The sequence below is a fragment of the Numenius arquata genome, chromosome 24 (genome assembly GCF_964106895.1).
Source record: "Numenius arquata chromosome 24, bNumArq3.hap1.1, whole genome shotgun sequence".
Classification (NCBI taxonomy): Eukaryota; Metazoa; Chordata; class Aves; order Charadriiformes; family Scolopacidae; genus Numenius; species Numenius arquata.
In genome coordinates this window covers 5,460,032-5,481,876 of record NC_133599.1, presented here as the reverse complement: position 1 = coordinate 5,481,876, position 21,845 = coordinate 5,460,032, and the positions used below count along the sequence as shown (strand labels likewise).

Sequence of the window (21,845 nt, the reverse complement as noted above, 5' to 3'; positions counted from 1 at the left end):
CCTAATTTGCCCCTGGGGACCAGGTCTGGCAGGGACCAGCCCCAAAATCAGGCTCAGGGATGTTTATTCCTCAGTGGGAAAAGCCAGAAGGGACTAAACTCATAACGCTGGGGAGGAGCCCTGACACCACGGGGATGGTCCCTAGCAGTCCAGGGCTGGAAGAATCCATCTCTCTGGGTCAGAATTGCAAACTCAACTTTATTTTTGGGGGAAAAAAATGGAGTTTTATTTCCCGCCCTTGTTGTGCAAAGGCTCTCTGGGAGCTTGTCCGGGGAGTCCCAGCCAAATCCAGGCTGGAACATGGGAGCCCAGGATCATGCTTTGGCCATGGAAGGGTGTTTAAATTGCTAATTTTTTTTTTTTTTTAATCTTTTTTTTTTATCCCTGAGCTCCCAAAGGGGCTGCATGGGACGAGGCGGCAGGTGACAAACAGCCCCAGCTCCACGGGGACATCACAGGGATTTCTTGCTCCTCTCTCACCCGATGGGTGCGACTGTAGGGGCTGGTGGGTGCTTTTGTGGAGCCCCCCCCCCCCCCATCCCCGAGCACATCGGGGTGTCATCCCTTGCATCCTCCCAAGATGCACAAATTAAAAAGGAAGCCGATAATTCCAGCTTTTCCTGCCTTTTCAGCCACTTTAGCAACCTGTGGGCTTATTTCCTTGTGCTCCCAGGAGATACGCCAAACGCAATTTGAGGTATGGGGGATATACTTCAAGCCATAAATCTGCTTATTCACACATTAAATTCGAATGCAAACACACCCTCATCACTGAAAAAGATATTATTCCCTCTCGGCCGCCTTTTATTCTCACAAATAAATGCAGCCAAGGCTCTGTTTCTACAGAATATTTATGACGGAGCCGCATTATTCCACATTGTGCTCTTATGAGCCGAGAAGTAGCTGGCTAACTTTATTCCCGTGTTTTCTTTTAGCTAAATAATCACAAATTCTTAATTCAGTTCCTAAGTACGCCCGTCAGGGATAAATATGGATATAGAGGTGCACTTGGAAAATCCAGCTGTGTCGGCTCGGCTGAAAAATAACCCTGGGCCGTGGGTGGGGATGGGAGAGGTGGGTTATTGATATTTCTTTGATACCATTAGAGATTCAGGTCTCATCTGCTTATTCTGAGATCGTTGGGAAGGGGCGGGGGGGGGGTGGGAAGCCGGGGGTGGAGGGGTTATATAGGGGGAGAGGTGTGGGGATGCTGCAGAGCTGGAGGCGACGGCTCCTGCCCCGGCACCATGGGCTGGCTCCTGCAGACCCTCTGCTTCCTCCTGCTCATCACCCCCTGCCCCTGCGCCGTCATCACCGGGGTGAGTGCCGGGTCCCCTCCCCAACCTGGGAAATACTTCATTTTTTAAAATTTATTATTATTATTATTATTATTATTATTATTATTATTATTATTATTATTATTATTATTATTTTGGGGAAATAAGGCAGGAATCGGTGCCTTTCGCTGTTTGCTTTGGGGTAAAAATCCTTCCCCCCCACCCCACCCCTCAATTTATTACTCCTTTTTCCGAGGCGTGGGTGCTGTTCCCGCAGCCGGTCCCAGCCCACGTGAGTGTAAACTCAAGCTGCTCTTTCTGCTTCCCATCTCAGAGCCGGCACGCCGGGAAATGGGGGGTTTTAGGAAGTTTTCCAGCAAGGAAAAAATAATATATTCTTACAGGCATCCCCCGGAGCATGTTTCCAACTGGGACAAGGGCTCCAGCATCCCAGATTGTCTTTCTCCCTCCCAAATTAAGCGAAATTATTAAAGAGGGGGGCGATATCGGGATGCAAAGGAGAGGCACGATGTATTAATGCTGTATTAACGGGGGGCTCGGAGAGACCGAGAGCTCGGTGCTGAGCCGGACCGAGGGAGATGCTAAAAGCAAGAGGAGCAGTAGGTTTTGGGGACAGAATCCAGGCTTTTGTAGCACTTCAGGAGTCAAAATGCTTTTGGGATGGTTCAGACATGGCTGAACCCCCGCCCCCCCCCCCCCTCCCTCCCCCCCAGCTTTTTCCCCTGGCAGTGAAAAATCTTTTTAAAACTAAGAGGATGTGTTTGCATCCCGGCTGCCTCTCTGCCTCCCGGCTTTTCCCAAAAGGTGGGAATTTTGTGGTTGGGTTCAACAGGCTCTCGGCTCCTCTTTTTCCGCACATTTCTTACAGTCAGACCTTTTTCTTTCAAGCCTGTGATTTTTTTTGGCTGGATCCCCCAACCCCTACACGCACCCAGTTGCCTTCAGCCCCCCTGAGTTTGCAGACGAGGGTCCATCGTCGCTAATATCTGATTTTTTTTTTTACCAGTATTTGGGTGTTACAAGGTGCTTTGGAGGCTTAGGGAGAGTTAGGTTCCCCTCAGGAAAGGGAAGGCTCTGCCAAATCCCTTTATTGCCTCCCCTGCGAGAGAGCTGCACCCCAAAATTACCCTGCTCTATCCATCGCCCTCGTGGGGGTTTTTTTCCCCAGTTGCAATTTCCATTCCTTTTCACCTGTACGAGCGATGTGCTCCCGGCTGGGAGATGGTGGGAGGGAGATTCAGGGCTCAGCACTTGGATCAGGGGGGAATTTGCTCCCTTTTCCTCTCCACCCCCCCCCCCCCAGCACCAGGGAATGACCAGCTCAGGGCCACAAAACCCTACGTGGGGGCTTTCTAAACACGCCGCTGGGGAAGGGATAGGTTCTTATTTAGGGCTCTCCTGGTTTGCAGGGTGCTCGGCGGTGCCCCAAGGAGGGGGTGACCCCAGGGGGGGTTTGGGTGCTTCTTGTGCCACCAACCTGACATCAGGAAAATAGGTGGGGGGTGGGATGAGCTGCGCTAGTGATGGTCAACAGCCTGGGCGTGGGGGGAGGGGAGGCAAAAGGGGACCTGCTGATGCTCGAGGTGCCCCCATCCACCTCTTCTCAACATCCTCCTGGGCTCCCAGGTGGGGTGGTGCACATTTGCATCTGTGCCTCAGTTTCCCCATCCCAGCTGACCGTTTCCCATTTTACATCTGCCTTGGGCGGGAGGGGCTGAGTTGTTGGCATCACTCTCCTGCCTTCTAATAAAAAAAAGCAGGGGGCATTTGCATTATTCAGCAGATTTTACGGGCTCAGACGGGCGACGTGTGTGCATCACGGGCAATCTGGCCAGTGAGTTTATTCCCCAACGCCGCTGCCCCGATGTGGCACCAACCCTGCTTTTAAATTAGGCAGCTACAAGGTTTTTCTCTGTCCCCCCCATCACGAGGGATTTCCCCCTTCGTCCTGTAACCCCCAACACCCCCCATCCAGCCTGTGCCTGCCCCAGCTTCAAACTGGAAGAGGGGAGATGGAGCTGAATGTGGGGAAGAACTTCTTTGCTGTGAGGGTGGTGAGAGCCTGGCCCAGGTTGACCCAGAGAAGCTGTGGCTGCCCCATCCCTGGAGGGGTTCAAGGCCAGGTTGGAGGGGGCTTGGAGCAACCTGGTGTGGTGGGAGGTGTCCCTGCCCAGGGCAGGGGGTTGGAATGAGATGATCTTTAAGGTCCCTTCCAACCCAAACCATTCCATGATTCCATAACCCCCACGGGGACAGCCAGGAGCAACCACCCCCTCTCCCGCATTAAGGGGTTGAACCCAACGGCTTGACATGGGCTGATTTCTCTGCTGCCCGCCTCCCCCCTTCCCCCCCATCCCGCCAAGAAGGGGGCTAGTGACTCTTTCCCAGACTGGTCCCACTAACCCACCCTTGTCCCTCTCCCCAGGCCTGCGAGCGGGACCCTCAGTGCGGCAGCGGGACCTGCTGCGCCGTCAGCCTCTGGCTGCGGGGGCTGCGGATGTGCACCCCCCTGGGGCAGGAGGGGGACGAGTGCCACCCCTTCAGTCACAAGGTACCGGTGTGGGGGTTGCCTGGTGGGACTGGGATGTTGCAGGGGCCGACAAGGACTGGGAAAAGGGCACTGAGCTCCTCGCGTGGGAGAAAAGCTCCATTAAAGCCCAGGGATGGAGAAGGGGGGGGTCGGTGTCGGGGTGGGGTTGGGGGGGGGGACTGGGGTGGGTTTGGGATGAGGCAGCATCATGGTGGTCCCCGCGTTGGTCCCGCGCAGCTGGTTTCATCCTCTGTAAAGTATTTTGAGCCCGTGAGTGCCACCCGAAATCCTCGGGATGCCCCACGGGCGCTGTGGACTTTGGCTGGGAGCTGGGAGGGGGCCGCCTGCCCCCCCGTCATTTACAATAAAAGCTGCTCCAAACCGAGCCGTAAATGCTCTGCCAAGCCAGGAGAAGCCCAGTTAATGCCGCCGAGTCGCCCCCAGCGCCGCGACTGCGGGGCGATAAGAAACCCCGGCGCCCTGGGATTAGCTCAAAGCGCGAGGCTGAAGCAATCCCTCTTCCATCAGGATTTAGGAGCCGCATCCCGGCCCCGGGGGGGGCGGGTGAGGAACGTCCCCGCTCCGTGCTCCGGCATCGATTTTGCACCTTGGGAGCAAGATTGAATGGCGCCGTGCCTTCTGCTCGCACAAGGAAGGGCTTCAGCGGGATCAAAGCTTAATTTCAGGCAGATCCCCATTAAACCTCTGAGAAGAGCCAGAGATTTTCTCAGGGATTTGAGCCCATTTGATAATTCTTTGGCGACGGCAGAGCCCTGACGCCCTCGTCTCTCCCGTATCTCTCCGCAGGTCCCTTTCTTCGGGAAGCGCCAGCACCACACTTGTCCCTGTTTACCCAACTTCATCTGCTCCAGGTTCCTCGATGGCCGCTACCGCTGCTCCCTCGACTTCAAGAACATTGATTTTTAGGGTGATGCTCCTGCCTTTCCGGCTGTGAGCCCCCCCCCCCGCCTCCAGCACCCATTTATCACCCTCTCCCACGGCCATCGGGTGCCCACACAGCACCAGGCCACCTTAAAAGTGCTTTTCCAAGGTATTCAGTGGTGTTATAAGTTCTATGTTATGTGGGGAAACTGAGGCACGGTCCCGCCGAGCTGCTCCAACAGGTGGTTTAGCAAAGCTCAGCCCCAGCCTGGAGCTGGACCCGGCTCCAGCCTCCGGGAATGGCTCGAAGGACAGTGGCTGTGGCCTCCAAAATCCCTTTCACGAGATGTTGTCTGCGTGCAGCGGAGGCTGTCAGCCAGCTTTCCCCTCCCTCCTTCATTTGATACAGCCAGAATCCAGGGTGATGTAATTCAGGAAGAGCGAAAGTAGATGCCGAGCGCCCAGCGCTGCCTCCCGTGGATTTTATCCCGGGCACACGATAAAATCAGGGACACGAAGCTGAGCAGCAGCATTTCCCTCGTGAAGGGTCTGCAGGGGCGAAGGGGGCGGTGGGGACCGGGCTGTCCCTTCTTTGGCACTTCTCACTAAGAGGAAAATCAGAGGGACAGAAATTTCCTTTTAGGGGGGGTTGGAGCAGTTTTCCTGCAATTCCCACTGGATAAACCGTTCCTGTAAGGATAATTTCCATCGTGATGCTGCCTGAATGTGTCTTATCAGCCCATTTTTTTCCTGGAAGCGAGCGATGGATGGTCTAATCTACCCGGCAATTAAAAGGAATCGATACCAAGTAGCCGTGGGGAATTAGGGAAAGGGTTTTTCCCCAAATTCAAGCAACGCAGTGTGTTTGGCAGAGGCTGAAGCAGGGCTGGCTGGAGCTTCATCCTACCAGATGGGGGTATTTGGGACGGAGGAAAATGTTTTCCAGCCTCAGCATCTGCCTTAGGTTCAGGCCCTGTATGAGGTTTGGGAGCCTCTCTTTTATGTCGGTCGAATTTGAGAAGAAAACGGGATATTAAAGTTTAATTAAAAGTGCTGCAGGTCATCTCAGACACGTGCTTTCAGTTCCCCTCTTACAAACATAAGGTGGAAAAATTTGTGTGTCAATTTGAGCTCCTCTCCCGCTTCCTACAGCAACTCCGACAATAATAAATAAAAAGGAATAAATATAGGAAATAAACAAGAATAATCAGCATTTGCAGCAAAAAGGACCCCAAACTTGGCTGGTTCCCCTTCAAGCAGAAGCAGTGCTTATACATAAAGCTTATTTTTTGAGGTTTGAATGCACCCGTGTGCTGAGCTGCTCCGGGAAAGTCCTCGGGGTCCCGTGCTGGGGGCAGCGTCACCCCCCGGGGCTCTGGGCCCTCCCAGTTTGGGGGGGTTCGGCTGATTTTGGTGGGTTTTGGTGCTACAGCAGCCACTGTTTCTCTTTCTAAAGTCCCCAAAGGCCACCAAATGTAGGGCTGGGGCGGACGCTGTGTTATCACGGAGAGGAAAGTCGTTCCGATTTGGCATTCGGTGCTGAGCGAAAGCTTCCCCGCGCTTGTTTCTCCCCCCAAAAAAAATATTGTAAATTCGGTGAAAATAAAACATTGCAGTGACTTGGGTTGATTTTATTACAGGTGAGTTTGTGACACCCGTTGCACAGGGGACCGTGGCAGAAGGGCTCGGGGAACACCGTGGGTCGCCAAATAGAAAGGGGTCCCATAGCGTTAGAGGGTGGGGAAAAAAAGTCTGGGAAAAAAAGCACAATATTTCATAACAGTGTTAAAAAATATATAGTTTCGTGGTTTGGGTTTCTTTTCCTAAGCTGCCTCACTTTATTAGCTGCGTCTGGCCTTCCCACAAGCTTGGAAATGTGCAAAGGGGCTACTGTTGGGGGATTTTTTGTTTAATTTTTAGACATATCTCAGTGGAAAATACTGCAAATGATTTTCTCCCAGCAGAAACAACAACAAGAAGAAGAAATAAAAGAACTAAAAAGCTTTTGACCATCCTCAACTCCCATTCTGGGGGGGACTCCCTAGACCCGGAGCAGGGCTGGCAGGTGGGAATTACCGATCTCCCGCTGGCTTTGAACTGCAGGAGGTGAAAATTGAGTGGGAAATCACTCGATTCAGGCATAAATCTATAGAGGAACGCCCCCGTTGCAACAGCAGCCTCTCCTCCTTGATTTAAAATTGTAAATTGAAGCAGTCATGAGTAGTCCAGATTAGGGATGAGCAGAGAAAAAACACTTTTAAGCTGCCTTCAAACTCTTTTTAGGGGAGAAAACCCAGCAAATCCCTTTTTTTTTTCCCCCCCTTTTTTTTTTGTTTTCCTAGAGGTGGAAATCCCCGTGCAGGGGAAAAAGCACAAGCAGGAAAACAAAAGCTCACGTCCTGCTGCGGGGCCGGGGCTGGGGAGGGGGGGAAGTGAACACCCCCTGGTAATCAAGAGCACCGGGGGCTGTTTGCGTCCCGTCGGCTGCTTTCCCCCCGCCGAGCGGTGCCAGGTGCCCCTCGTCCCCCCGCACGTGCCATTCCCCACTCCCTGTTTAATGTTCTGGCCCCAAGGTGATCCCTGCCCGGCGGCACGAGCCAGTGTGGGCTGGGAGACGGCTGGGACCCAACTGGGACAGGGCTGGGACACGGCCGGGGTGTCACAAACCCAGTGCCACGTCCCAGTGATGCTCCCAGCCCTGAATATTGAACACCTAAAATAATTGCATGTATGGTTTCCAAACAGGTGGAAATTTCTATTCTATTCTATTCTATTCTATTCTATTCTATTCTATTCTATTCTATTCTATTCTATTCTATTTTCTATTCTTTTCTACTCTTATTCTATTCTATTCATTTCTACTCTAATTATATTCTATTTTATTATCTTCTACTCTAATTATATTCTACTATTCTACTCTATTCTATTCTATGCTATTCTATTCATTTCTACTTCTATTCTATTCTATTCTATTCTATTCTATTCTATTCTATTCTATTCTATTCTATTCTATTCTATCCTATTCATTTCTATTCATTTCTATTCATTTCCACTCTAATTATATTCGATTTTATTATCTTCTACTCTAATTCTATTCTATTCTATTCTATTCTATTCTATTCTATTCTATTCTATTCTATTCTATTCTATTCTATTCTTTCTAGCCTAATTCTTCCCTTCCCTTCCCTTCCCTTCCCTTCCCTTCCCTTCCCTTCCCTTCCCTTCCCTTCCCTTCCCTTCCCTTCCCTTCCCTTCCCTTCCCTTCCCTTCCCTTCCCTTCCCTTCCCTTCCCTTCCCTTCCCTTCCCTTCCCTTCCCTTCCCTTCCCTTCCCTTCCCTTCCCTTCCCTTCCCTTCCCTTCTTTCCCCCCACCCCCCCTAAAATACACATCAAACCCACCCCACTTTTACCCCCAGCATAAATCACTGCTCCCACCCCACGTTTCTCTCCCCAGCCCCTCTCGGTGACCCCAGCACCACGTGTGGCTCCCACAGCGGGAGGGGACAGCGGGGGCCCTGCCACCCCTTGGCTCCAGTGTCACGGGGGGAATTTTGAACCCAGATGGCAGCCTCGGGAAAGCTGCTGAGCTAACGGCGGGGTGAAGACTGGGCTTTGAGAGCTTTATATATTTATATTATATAAAAAGCTAGAATATATTATTTGTATTTTTTATTTTATTATTTATATTATTAATTGTACATTATATATGAATATTTCTACCGTTGTATCTTTATTATTTATTATAAGTTGAATACATTTTATTATTTATATTTATATTTATTATTTATATTTATTATTTGTATTCTTTTTTTTTTTAGCTTGGAGGGAGGTTTTGTTCCCAAGGGGGTTTCTGCGATTCCTCCCGATGGTTTTCCTCATTTCAAATCCCTCTTGAACTCCTGTCTGAGACCAGGATGAGTCGGGGATGCACCTCCTTGCCTTTTTGGCCACCGTAGCCCAGCCCCAGCCCCTTCCCACTCCTGTACAAATCAACCAGACAATTTCAGCTGCTTCCCTTTCCTCTGCTGAATAAATCATCATTAATTCCTGCTTTACTCCACTACAAGAGCCAGCCCCATCGCAGAAACCCAACTTCCCCCCCCCGCAGCGGAGGGGACCATCCCAGCGGCACGGGGACAGAGCATCCTTCCTAAATAGTGGCATCGCCCATAGGAAATTCAAACAATAAACCCCAAAAAAAAGGATCCATCAGCTTTTCTATGCTGTCATCAGAGAAACCCAACCTCCTGCCACGACAGCAGCTGCCACCGAGTTTGGGGGATCTGGGGGGGGGGATGTAGTGGCTGAAATAGAAGCGGCACCGAGCGGATCCTCATCCCACATCGCTCAGCATCGCCCCGTGTCCTTCGCCCGCCGTGTCCTGAGCTGATGCCCCGAGCCGTTATCGCTGCAGGCGATACCCAGGCGCTCGTTAAGAGTTTTAATCCTGTTTTAATGGTCCCCGTATCACTGTGCAAACCACGCTGGGAGGGGTCACCGTGCTGCAGGGTCACCTTTCCCGCAGCCTGTTTGCATCCCACTGCACTAATTGGTTTTTGCAGATAACGGCGGGCACCGGAGGGTCAATACGTGCGCAAACCCCTCGTACCCACCTCCCTGGGGTGTACACGCACGTTGGCACCCAACGGGGTCCCCTTCCCCATTCCAACTGGGGAAAGACCCCCATAAATGGTGGGGGGATGCGCAAAGCTGGGGTCCCACTGGTGCTGGCAACAGTTTTGGATGCTGAAATGAGAAGCCAAAATGAGCAGCCCGAATGATGCTCAGAAACAGGCGGTGCCTGGTGGGGATGAAGGATTTGGGGTGCTAAAGGATGGAGGGTTCAGGAGGGGGGGCACGGTGAGCACGGTGTGATTGCCACCGTCCCCCCACCTTGCTGGGTGACGTATGTTTGCCGTGTCCTTCTGTCCCTGGGTGTCACCTGCCTTGGTCAGGTGCCCACCTGGGTGGGGACAGGGCAGCGGCGGTCCTGGCAGCTCTTGGCACGGCAGAGGGGGTGCACAGGGGCTATATAAACCACCGGGCATTTGCCCTGGCAGCCCCGGCACGATGCGGTTCCTCCTTCTTCTCTGCGCTGCCTCTGCCCTCGCCCAGGGTGTCACCAAGTAAGTGACACCAGCATCTCTCTCCCGGGCCACCCGAGTCAAGGCAAGGGTGGAAAATGAGCACTCAGAGCCTTTTACTGGCTTTGGGAAGTGGAGGTGAGGGCTGGGAAAGCTGCCCCAGGGGTGCAGAGGAGGTGGGGGTGCCTGGGGGGGGTGTGTGTGTGTGTGTCTGGTTTCTAGAGATGCTTTGGGGTTTTGCAGAAATCGCCCTGACTCAGGGTTCCCGGGGATCCCGCTGTGCTTCTGCGGTTGGATCAGCACAAACGTTGGAGGTGTCAAATGCTGCTTGCAGGAGCTGCAGGCAGCAAAATCCTTTCTAACTCTTCTTTTTCCCTTGGCGCTTGTGCCAGGCTGCCCTTGGAAAGGGGGAAGAAGCTGAGAGAAGTCCTCAGGGAGAAGGGTTTGCTGCAGCGCTTCTTCCAGCATCACCGCTACGACATCGGCACCAAATTCCCTCATGCTTTTCCCAACGGGACTGACGTGGCCACCGAGCCCCTGCTGAACACCCTCGACGTGAGTGTTGGCTTTGTCCCTGGTGACGCAGCCCCGGGGTGGTTTGTGGGACACCCATCCCCATGTCTGTACTGTGCACGGACCAAACCCAAACCATTTTACCCCAAAGCATTCAGCTGACATCCTTTGCCCCTTCCTGCCCTTGCTGGTGGCCCTGGACAGGCCAGGTTGCCCAGAGAAGCTGTGGCTGCCCCATCCCTGGAGGGGTTCAAGGCCAGGTTGGAGGGAGCTTGGAGCAACCTGCTCTGGTGGGAGGTGTCCCTGCTTTTGGCAGGAGATTGGAATGAGATGATCTTTAAGGTTCCTTCCAACCCAAACCATTCTATGATTCTGTGAAATGTCCCCCCAGCAGCTCTGCTAGAAGCAGGGTGTCCCCATGAAGAAGTGGATCATGAAGGCTGAAAGCCTGGGGGAGCTCCAGGTTTGGTTTCATGCCTTAAAAACAACCCTTGATCCTGCTGCCCCACAGATGGAGTACTATGGGACCATCTCCATTGGCACCCCACCGCAGGACTTCACTGTGGTCTTCGACACCGGCTCCTCCAACCTCTGGGTTCCCTCTGTCTCCTGCACCAGCCTGGCTTGTCGTAAGTAGGGGCAGGCAGGGCTCCCCATTTCGGCAGAGCTGGGTCCAGCAGCACGTCCTGGGCTCATAACTGCACAATCGAGCCCAAAGATTTGGGTTACATCGCCAGGGGACCGGGGGCCACCTAGCCAGTGCAATGAGCAGCCCCCTTGGTGCTGGGTCCATAGGGTCTGTGAAATGTGTTGGAGGGATGAGCATTTGGGGTGTAGGACCCGCTCAGTGATGTCCTTAGTGCTCAGTGCCTCAGTTTCCCCATCTGTCCAAAGGAGGTGATGGGATTTCCTGCAGATCCCTGGTTGCTGGAGGAGGGGCAGGGACGTACAGCAAACACTCACAGCTAAATTGTTCCTGAAAACAGGGTAATAAATGGCAGGTCTAAACAGCAATTCAGCAGGGTTCCTCCTCCCACGCGTCCCTCACGGCTCAGCCTTGCTGAAAGTCTTCATTTCTGATTTTTCCCACTCACCTCCTAGAAAACCATCAGACGTTTAACCCATCGCAGTCCTCCACCTACAAAAGCACAGGGCAGAACATGTCTATTCATTATGGCACCGGTGACATGGAGGGAATCGTGGGCTCCGACACCGTCACCGTGAGTGTCACGATGGCATTTCCAGTGGGGATCTTTTGTGCCCTCTCCACCTGCTTAACATCAGTATTGCAGTGCCTCATCCAGGTCTCACAGAACCGTCCCCATCTTTAGGTTGCATCTCTCGTGGACACCAACCAGCTCTTCGGCTTGAGCACCACCGAGCCCGGCCAATTCTTTGTCCATGTCAAATTTGATGGGATCCTGGGCTTGGGCTACCCAAATCTGGCTGTTGATGGGATCACACCAGTGTTTGATAACATGGTGAACGAGAGCTTGCTGGAGGAGAACCTCTTTTCGGTCTATCTGTCCCGGTAAGACACTGGGGTCTCAAGGGCTGGGAGATGCATCTCATGCACGTCATTGCATTTGCTGGTGGCTCCAGCTCTGCTGTCACTGCTGCCACCAAGCTGTTGTCTCTGTGCCATGACATGCAAAGACTGGTGGGCTCATTGCAGGTGGCCACCAGCCTCACCAGGGAAATTGTGCTCCCTTTTTGGCTTGTGGCTTACCAGAAAACCTCTCTAGTTTCCAGCCACATGCTCCACCATGGCTCTCTTTCCACCCTTTTTTTCTGGGTCCTTTTTCCCTTTATTCTGACACACACTGCTGTCATGCCACTGCCCCACGGATGCTCTGGAATGAGGAGGGGACCGTGGCCTCACAAGCAGCTTCTTGCCCCGCGGGACACACAGCCCTGCTGGTTTAAGCTACCTGCACTGAAGCCACATGGCAAACCCTCCACTGTTTTTTCTTTTCGGCATCCTCCAGCGAGATGACGGGGAGCGTGGTCATCTTTGGGGGAATCGATGAGTCTTATTTCACTGGCTCCATCAACTGGGTCTCCGTCTCTTACCAAGGCTACTGGCAGATCTCCATGGACAGGTAACCAAAGAGCTCTGCTGAGCTATGTTCATTTCCAAAGAGATCTGAGACCCATCAATATCAGAGGCTTCCCACTGGCATCTAATACCCCATGGCTGTGGTATGCAGAAGGTCAAGGGGCCAAAATTCGTAGCACTTTGGAAACTGGCACCCAAACGGGGGTGCTTTGTGCTTGGGACACACTCTAGTTTTTCTCTCCCACAAAGCTTGTGCTCTTGGGTATGTTTCTGGTGATGAGCACAGCAAAATTATGGTCCAACAATACTTTTGTTGAGTTTGGTTGGGTCCCAACTTCTGGGCTGTGTTTGGTGGTGCCTCAGATCCAGGTGTGTGATGGGGGTTGTGATACCCACTGGCGTTGCAAACTCCAACCAGCAAAAGGCTCAAGAGCAAGCACTTTGGGTCACCCAGCTTTGAGTCTTATAAAAGAAGTTCTAAACTGTCACTAAGATCCAGCTGGTTGTTTAACAACCCTGTGCTTTGTCTGTCCCCCCAGCATCATCGTGAACAACCAGGAGGTTGCCTGCAGTGGTGGTTGCCAAGCCATCGTCGACACAGGCACTTCCCTTGTGGCTGGGCCACCCTCTGGCATTAGTAACATCCAGAGCGCAGTCGGGGCCAGGCAGGACATGTACGGAGAGGTAAGAGCACCCATGGCTTGCTCTGCTCACCCGGGAGCCTGGCACTGCCAAGTCCAGCCCCAAGACTGCCTCCATGCACAGGGAAACCACATCTCTGCTCATGGCAAACCAGCCCCACTCCTCTGATACATCCAATAGACACCACCATGAGACAGTCCCAGTCTCTAGTTTATACTGGTGGAATCAAACCCCTTTACTCCTCACCCTGTGAACATGTTGTTCCCCACCTAAGAGCCTCTTTCCTCTGCTCTCTGCAGTACAACTTGAACTGCAGCTCCATTTCTGCCATGCCTGATGTCATCTTTGTCATCAATGGGGTTCAGTATCCTGTGTCCGCCTTGGCTTACACCGAGCAGGTAGGGGGGAACCAGGTGGTCCTGGTTTCAGCAGCCTCTCTCAAGGTCTTTCTACTTTCTCCAATGGCTCTGGTTGCCTTGGATTCTCCCATTCCCATGGGAGACAGGGAAGAGATGGCCATGGGCCTCCAGAGCAATGCAAGAAAAGATACCAGCCCATATTTCCCCCATTTGACTTTTCTGCCCCCATTTGCAGAATGACCAAGGACCTTGCATCAGCAGCTTCCAGAACACCTCTGGGGACCTCTGGATCTTGGGAGACGTCTTCATCAGGGTGTACTACAGCATCTTTGACCGGGCCAACAACCGCGTTGGACTGGCCAAGGCTATTTAGATCCACCACGATGCCAGTGGTTGATGTGGTCTCATCCCGCAACCAGACCACAACTGTGATTTTGGTGCAGCAAGAGAGATTCCTCTCATAAGGAATCCCTCTCTCGTGCACAAATAAAGTGTTGATGGTTCAGAGTTGGTGGCTGCACATTTGTTTGTGGTAAAACGGCAAGAATTAGGAAGGAGCTGTCGTTCACTTGCTGTTTTGTGGTGGCTACAGAGCATTTGATCAATGCAGCAAGACTGAGGCCTTTGGGAGCTGCGGTCATGGTCTGCAGGGGCTGAGTGGTCTCTGGGAGGTCAAAGCTGGCTCTTGTAGACGGGCTACATCATGTAGGTGACCTTGGAAAACCCAAACTTCCATCCAGGGAGGATGAACTCACCATCCCCGACACAGCCCATATCAGAGCAGATCCCTGCAGACCCACAATCATGTCCCACCAGGAGCTCACCCAGCAGCTCCCTGTCCCTTGGCTCAAGGTTTTCTCCCTGTGTCCCCTACACAGTGTCCTGTAGGCCAAAGACATCTCAGAGCAGTGACTCAGGAGGATGTTGCTTGGCTGGAGTTTTTCCTTGGATCGCCCAAGAGCGCAGGGCAAGAGATGGCTCCCACCCAATGCATGCCCTCCCATTGGGAGGCTTTTACAGGAGCACATCCATGACTGTGCATGTGTAGAGGTGATCTCTTATTTCAGCTTCCATAGTTTAGAACAATCCAGTTGTTTCCCCATAAGGAATCTCAATTAAATGCCCCTCTCCCAATAATGAACCAGTCTGTGCTGTGAGATGGTCACCATGAGCCTGGAAACACCGGCTGGTCCTCAGTTACAGACTTTACTACTGTGCAAAAAGCCTACCAAAACCTAACACACTTATGATCACTTTCCCTCACAACGATCAGGATGCTTCCTTTTCTAATTTTGTTTCATTCCTTTAAAGTCACAGTTCCCACGTTTGAAAAGGAAATTACCTCCATCCTTATAAAGCCCTATGGAAAATGGAGGCTGCATCTCTCCTCCCGAGCAGCTGCAGTGGAAGCGCTCAGCAGGCGGCCAGGAGAGAGATCCAGGAGTCCCTGCGGCTTCTTCATTTCTCCTGTGCTGAGGGATAAGGGGCTATTTGCATTATTTATTGATAACTGAGGTTCCATCATCGATGGGCCCTGGAGATTGCTTCCCTGATGGGAACAGGGATGCGGAGGGAGAGATCCAGGCAGTCGGTGTTGGAAATTAATTTTTGTCTCCTCTCACTGTGCAGAAGTTGTTGCCTCTTTGAGCCGACTAGAAAGAAGTATATGATGTGGGATGGTGGAAATGTGATTTATCCCCCCCCAGCTCCCTGAGCTCACACAGCCCTGGGTCACTGAGCCCCAGCAGGTGGGAATCCCTTGTGCCCAAGAGGGACACAAGCCTGGATTTTGGATAGGCAAGGCTTTACCTCGGGTCCATCACAAGAATTTCCTCATTGTTATGAGCAACAGGAAATGAGCCTGGTGCAGTGGGAACCATGGCTCCAAGGACCAGAAACCCATGGACCAGCCCCTCCCAGCATGGACAAGATCCAACAGGAACACCCAGGGGCTGTAGCTGTGCTCCTCGTGAGCGGGACAGGAGAGGAGATCCGTGTCTTTGTCCCAGGCAGGACCAATAGCCCAAATGCTGTGCCAGGAGGCAGCTCCTAAACCCTCCCAGCATGGCTATTCTGCACCAGTGCCAAGAATCCCCGGCAAACACCACCCTGCAATGAGCATCCTCCATGAGAGCATCCCCCATGGCCAACGCTTCCCCTCCAACATCCACGCTCACACATGCAATAAAGAAATAAACCAGCTAAAAGCTTCCAAGCCTGAATTAGAGAAGGGGAAAACGTGTCTACATCCAGGGAAATGTCTATCCTGGAGTGCCATCTCGTGGCTGCAGTGCCAAAACTGTCCTCCTGTGCATTGAGAAGCACAGAAGTATCTGCCTGGTGGCAAAAGGATGCTCCAGGGCTTGCTTGGAAACTTCAGCTCAGAGGAGGAAGGAGATGTTTCTTCCTGACAAATATTTCACCTGTGGCCACAAGTTCCAACTTGCTCCAGGGATAAAAAGCAGGCAGGACGTCTTTCTGACCAAGCAAAGAGGTTTCTTGTCTTCTTTTTAGCTTTTTCTGTGGCAGCACAAAATCACAAGTGGGAATTCAGCCTGCGTGCTAGAGGACATGACAGATTGGCTCATTAAGGCCTGACTCAGGAATAGTACAGTTATTAAGAGCCTTTTATGGATTTCATTGAGCTTTGAGCTTTGGGCCTGTATTTGGGAAGGTACTAAGCTGCAAATTGCGGGGGAAAATGGGTTTTCTGGCAGGTTTTTGTCAAGCACCAGCTGAGTGTTGACACTGGGTATTCATAGCCTGGTTTTCCTTCTCTTCGCTTCACGATAAATCGGAAATGAGCTGTGTCTGGAGAGTTTTGATGCCTCTGACTTCATCCTCATAGCATAAATCAGGGAATCCCCTTGGACCCAGCCTCCCAAAATGGACGGTGTAAGCCACAGCGTTGGGGACACCCCTGCAGAACTTCTCCTCAGCCCACAGATCTGGAGCCTTCAGGTCTATAATGTCCCATGTCTCAGCTCCCACACACGATTCCCAGCTGGGGACCAGCTCCTGTGGAGCAGCACAAAGCCAAGAATAGAAAGTCGAGTCCAAATAAACAGTATTTTTCTGCATGCCAGACTTTGAAGCATCTATTCTTTTATTTGAGAATAAAGTTTACAAGTTAATAAGAATCAGGTTGTTCATCCTTCCTTCCTTCCACCCAGCCATCCATCCACCCACCCACCCACCCACTCATCCATCCATCCATCCATCCATCCATCCATCCATCCATCCCAGCACCATTTCAGTCCCTGTTTGCCAAGGGAGCAGGAACAGTGAAGATGTGCTCATGGTGAGCAGGCTGAATATTTCCAAACCCAAACCTTCACCAGGGCTTCTCATGGTGACTTCCCAAGTGATAAACACCAAAAGTGGGAGTGAAGTCTGGGGAGGGGAGTGCTAAAAAAATAAAAGAACGTAAAAAGTTCAAGCTTTCTAAGGAAAACGAGAAAGAATCTGTTATGAAATAAAGATAGTGACATGGCTGGAGAGACTTGAGGGGGGAATGGAGAGGAGCTGGGGTTGTCTCAGGGTGCTGGTCTCCAGCTGTGCCCAGCTGTGCCTCCTCCAGCCATCCCTGTGGATGATGAGAACTTGAACACGGTGGGAAGCAGATTAAAAAGCCCTCACAGCTGCTCTTCCTGTCCAGGATGATGATCTGGGGGTTACGAGGGATGGGGTGAGGAAGAAGATAGAGGAAGAATGGGAAAAAAACAGGGAGGGCAGGTGAAAAGGGGGATTTGTCCCAGAGGGAAAAACCTGTTCTGAAGGAGCTGTGCTGTTCACATCCCAGATCCACCCCCCTGGGGTGCGAAAGACCTCATTGCAGAAAGATAGTCCACAAAAAGACCCCAAAACCCCTAAATAACAACCTCCCCGACCAGAGCCAGCACAAGCTCTGCAGTAGAGCTGGCAGGATGCAGGATTTCTGCCACTGGGAAAATCCCAGCATGCCCAAACTCACATTTTCCATCAGACCAGGAATTCAAAATAAATAAATAAATAAATAAAAATCCATCTTTCACAGCTCCTTTCTGAATGAAGTCGCAAAGCAGAGATGCTGGCACATTGCGTAATGATTGTGTCGAACCTTTTAGGAGATGAGACATTGAGTATAGCAGATGTGGGACATAAAAGCGGATGTGTAGACACTGCATGAGAAACTGTGATTTTAATGTAGGCAGAAACATCCAAAAAAAAAAAAAAAAGCCAAGCGAAGCAGTGAAGTTGGAACAAAATGTTTTTGTCGGAAGAAAACCTGCTGGCATTAGTGAGAACAGCAAAATGATCTGTTGCTGGCTTCTCCCATCAGAAGTGCGGATGGAAATTTGCATGTTTTAGAAAACCAGAAGTGCCTTTTTCCAAGGGGAAGCCGAGCTGTTGGGAAACGCCAGCCCTCATTACTCTCTGCCCCGTTTGCAGCAACGTAAGTGACAATAAAAGCTACAAGGTCACGGTGGCTCGTCCCCAAAGGCATTTGTACGCCAGATAACCCCTGAGTCGGGCATTTGTTGCTGGAGAAATCCCCGTCCCTCTCTCAGAGCTTAGTTTTCCAGCAGAAACCCCAGTGGGTGTTGAGTCATGGTGCCCTGGACCTTCCTTGGTGGCTGTACCACCGTGACCCGTCACCGTCCCTCTCCTCCTAATCCCCCCTCCCAGTGGCTTGGTCCCATTCGTCACTGTCCACCCTGGTGTGCCAATTAATCAGGCAGGCCGACAAGGGAAATCATTAAGCTAAAAATATAACTTTTAATATATTCTTTTTGCCAGCTTATTTTTCATCCAGAGCAGTCCCAGGTCTGGGAATTGGTCAGACCCCACAGATCCTGAGAGGTGGGTTCAGAGGAACTATTTAAAATGGATGGAGAAAAGCAGGGAGCTGGACTCACCTTCATCCCTGGACAGCTGGGTGCCACCGAGCAAAGCATTTAATGTAATTTTGCCCCTTTTTCCCCTCTGGAAAATGGGGGAAATCTCTGTTTATGGGAAACTCCGCTCTGACGCCATGGACAGAGAAGCGAAATGTCAAGCAGATGAACATCAAATAATAAAAACCAGACTGATGGGCAGGGAAGAGAGATAAGAAAGATGGTATTTATTTGGATAGCCACAGGAAACCAGAGACTGAAAAATACCTAGGAAAAAAAAAAACAAAACAAAACCAAAAAAAAAGCAGCAGCACATTTGGTTTAAAAAAAAATCATGATGTGTGGATGTTTTATACCTTATCCAGCCAATCCCACCTGACAGTGCCTAGTCCCATCACGGCCTCAACCATCATTTTTTGGCCTTGTCTCGAGGGTAACCCCCATTGGTCTTATTGAGCGACTCCATGCTGCCATTGCCCGTCACCACGCTGGTGAGTATTCGCTCCACCTCCCCAGGCAGAATTTGCTTCTCTTCGTTCTCTGTCTCCCTGTGGTAGAAATAGTTGAAGTTCGAGACGATGACGGGGACGGGCAGCGCAATGGTCAATACCCCTGCAATGGCGCACAGAGTCCCCACGATCTTCCCACCCAAGGTGGTGGGACACATGTCGCCGTAGCCAACGGTCGTCATCGTAACCACTGCCCACCAGAAGCCATCAGGGATGCTGGAGAAATGGGACTGCGGCTCATCCACTTCTGCAAAGTAGACGGCGCTGGAGAAGAGGATGACGCCGATGAAGAGGAAGAAGATGAGCAAGCCCAGCTCCCGCATGCTGGCCTTGAGGGTCTGCCCCAGGATCTGCAGCCCCTTGGAGTGCCGGGAGAGCTTGAAGATGCGGAAGACCCTGACCAGCCTGATGATCCGCAGGATGGCCAAGGACATGTTCTGCTGCCCGTTGAGTTCACTCTGCTGAATCAGCTCAGTGGTGAGCGTCACAAAGTAGGGGATGATGGACACAATGTCAATAATGTTCATGATGTTCCTGAAGAACTCAGTCTTGCTGGGGCACACGATGAACCGGACGAACAGCTCGAAGGAAAACCAGATGATGCAGGCAGTCTCTATGACAAAGAAAGGGTCTGTGAAGGTGCTGTGGGCCAGAAAGTTGTCTGTCAGATTCTTAGAAAGCTCCTGGGTGGACTTAAATTCCCTTTCCTCCCTGAACTCTGGCAAGGTCTCCATGCAGAAGATGATGATAGAGATGACAATGACCAGGACGGAGACCAAAGCTACACCCCTGGCCGCACTAGAGCTTTCGGGGTACTCGAAGAGCAGCCAGAATTGCCTGTGAAAGTCATTGGTTGGTAAGAGGGTCTCAGGGTCCTTGATGAACCCTTCATCCTCCCTGAACTGGTCCATGGCTTCATCACCCAGCTCGTAGAAGGTGATTTCATCAGCAAAGACATCGATGGGGACGTTGGCCGGGCGCCGTATTTTCCCACCAGACTGGTAATAGTACAGGATCCCATCAAAACTGGGCCTGTTCCTATCAAAGAAATATTCATTCCTCATGGAGTCAAAGTAACGCATCCTCTTTTCCGGGTCCCCAAGCAAGGTCTCAGGGAACTGGTTGAGGGTCTTGAGCCGCGTCTCAAACCTTAGCCCAGCGATGTTGATGATGACTCGTTGATCCCCCTCATCCATGCCCACCCTCTCCCCCACCAGGTGCTCACTGAACTCGGCAGAGAACCTGGAGAAAATGGTCTCATTGTTGGCGTTTTCGCTGTTGATGAGGATTCTCAAGTTGGAGAGAAGGTTGGCGCAGCTGGAATGGCCTTTCCGCGACTGGCCGGCGGGGCTGAGGTCGTTTGAATAACAGGGATCCTCCACGATCTGATCAGCATTGTCAAAACTGACTAGTGCCACCTCCATCTCCTTCCAACTGGACACGTCCATCATACACTAATCAGATTAACAGCATAAATCCCCGGGTCGGATGCCGGCAGCTTGCGTCTTTCCCACGCTATGAGGATCTGCAAGTGAACGGACAGGGAGACAGAGCTGAATTGTGCATACGGATCGCTTGGCTCGACTGAAAAGAGTAAAAGAAATCTGAGGTCAGAAACTCCTGTGTTTTTTTAATGGGAACGTTAATGTCATTGACTGGCAAAAGCCTTATACTTCCAGGAAGTCATTCATCTCCAGAGTTTGCAAGCCCTTTTGGCGTGGCTTCATTACCATCCTTAAACCTCCCAATACCATTTGCAGCACCCAAGGATAAAAGGTCAGGCAGAAGTAGATGAAGCGGGTGAACCCAGGTGTCCCACCCAGCTTTTCCCCAGTAACCCCAGCCCTGTAGAGCAAGGGGCCATTTCAGATATTTCCAGGTATGGGTCTGGAGTTTTGAGCAGGATTTGGAGATATTAAACATATTTGGAGATATTAAACAAGGGCAGCAGTCCTTGCTCCAGCTGGGAAAGGCATTGGGTCAAACCCCAGGATGTCATCAGCACATTGAAGCTGGGTCAACCAGCGTTGGGAAAGCAATTCTCAAACTCGGGACCACACTGGGATTTGGGGAGTGCAGTCCATGAGGAAGGCAGGAGAGGAGAAGGACATGTCCACCAGCCTTGGAGAATCCCTTTGCTCTGCGTGAAGAAGGGTATGAACTGGGATCCCTTGTATTAATCCAGACATTGGGGCAAGTGGATGAGGTGACATCCTCCAGAGCTCTCCTTAGCCTTCTGTATGGTAGACCTGGTATTCCCAGCCACAGGAAGAAGACAGGACTGAACACTCAGGTCACTTGGAGAAGCTGGAGAACATATTTCAGACCATGGGGTGGATTTTTTCCCAGATCAGCTTTGTCAGGTGCTCAGCAACAGACACCATGTCCCCAAAAATACTCCTGGGTGCACGTCTCCCTGACACACCACTGTTGTTGTACTGAACTCAAAGGCAAACTCAATGAGGAGCCCAGGGACCAGGCCAAGTTACGGAGCTGGGAAATTACCTGTCCTGCCTCAGGGAGAAGCACAAATAGAAATTAGAGGTTAATGGGTAATGGTTCTAGGGAGATTTGCCCCAAAATGCACTTTCCAAGCAAATTCACCCCCCTGGTTTATTTGCCCTTCAGCTCTTTCCTTCCCAGATATATTTTCCAAACATGAGAAACCACAGAAGGACACACAGAGCTGCTCCGTGTGACCGCTAATCACCAAGGGCACGCTGGCTTTCTTATCCAGAAAAGTTCAGAGAGAGGGAGCGAAAAAGCCCAAATGCCCTCGACTGCCGAGAATAGCAATGCAATTGAGGCCATGTCTGCGTGGAGCAGCAGCGGTGCTGGGGCTGGTCCTACCACAGGGGTGTTCTCCACTCTCCACCACAGGCTTTGATTTGTGAAACTAGGTGATGGGAAGGGACCCATCCTGTCCATGGGGACCCAGCTGCCCCCCGTGCCCCAACCTCCCTATTTAGTTCAAGCCATTTGGGGCTCTGAAGTTTTTCCTACCCCATTCTCTAGAAGGGGACTCATCCATCCATGCCCATGCACTGCTGGTGAAGTTGGGTGGGACAAGCTGAAAACCCAAATCCGTTGTAG

The 21,845-nt window shown here is 51.6% G+C and overlaps 3 protein-coding genes across 3 annotated transcripts; 2 read left to right on the top strand and 1 right to left on the bottom strand.

Annotated features, from left to right (window-relative positions):
* Nucleotides 1-1,247: 1,247 nt before the first annotated feature.
* Nucleotides 1,248-4,755, top strand: PROK1 (prokineticin 1). The gene is made up of 3 exons (XM_074163428.1): nt 1,248-1,319; nt 3,724-3,849; nt 4,636-4,755. The coding sequence occupies exons 1-3, from the start codon at nt 1,248-1,250 to the stop codon at nt 4,753-4,755; spliced, it is 318 nt and encodes a 105-aa protein (XP_074019529.1).
* Nucleotides 4,756-9,779: 5,024 nt separating this feature from the next.
* Nucleotides 9,780-13,739, top strand: LOC141475132 (embryonic pepsinogen). The gene is made up of 9 exons (XM_074163343.1): nt 9,780-9,835; nt 10,186-10,348; nt 10,818-10,935; nt 11,408-11,526; nt 11,638-11,837; nt 12,295-12,408; nt 12,905-13,049; nt 13,307-13,405; nt 13,602-13,739. Exons 1-9 carry the CDS (start codon nt 9,780-9,782, stop codon nt 13,737-13,739), a joined length of 1,152 nt encoding a protein of 383 aa, XP_074019444.1.
* Nucleotides 13,740-18,652: 4,913 nt separating this feature from the next.
* KCNA10 (potassium voltage-gated channel subfamily A member 10) lies at nt 18,653-20,203 on the bottom strand. Its single transcript, XM_074163205.1, has one exon. It carries the CDS (start codon nt 20,201-20,203, stop codon nt 18,653-18,655), a length of 1,551 nt encoding a protein of 516 aa, XP_074019306.1.
* Between the last annotated feature and the right edge of the window lie 1,642 nt (nt 20,204-21,845).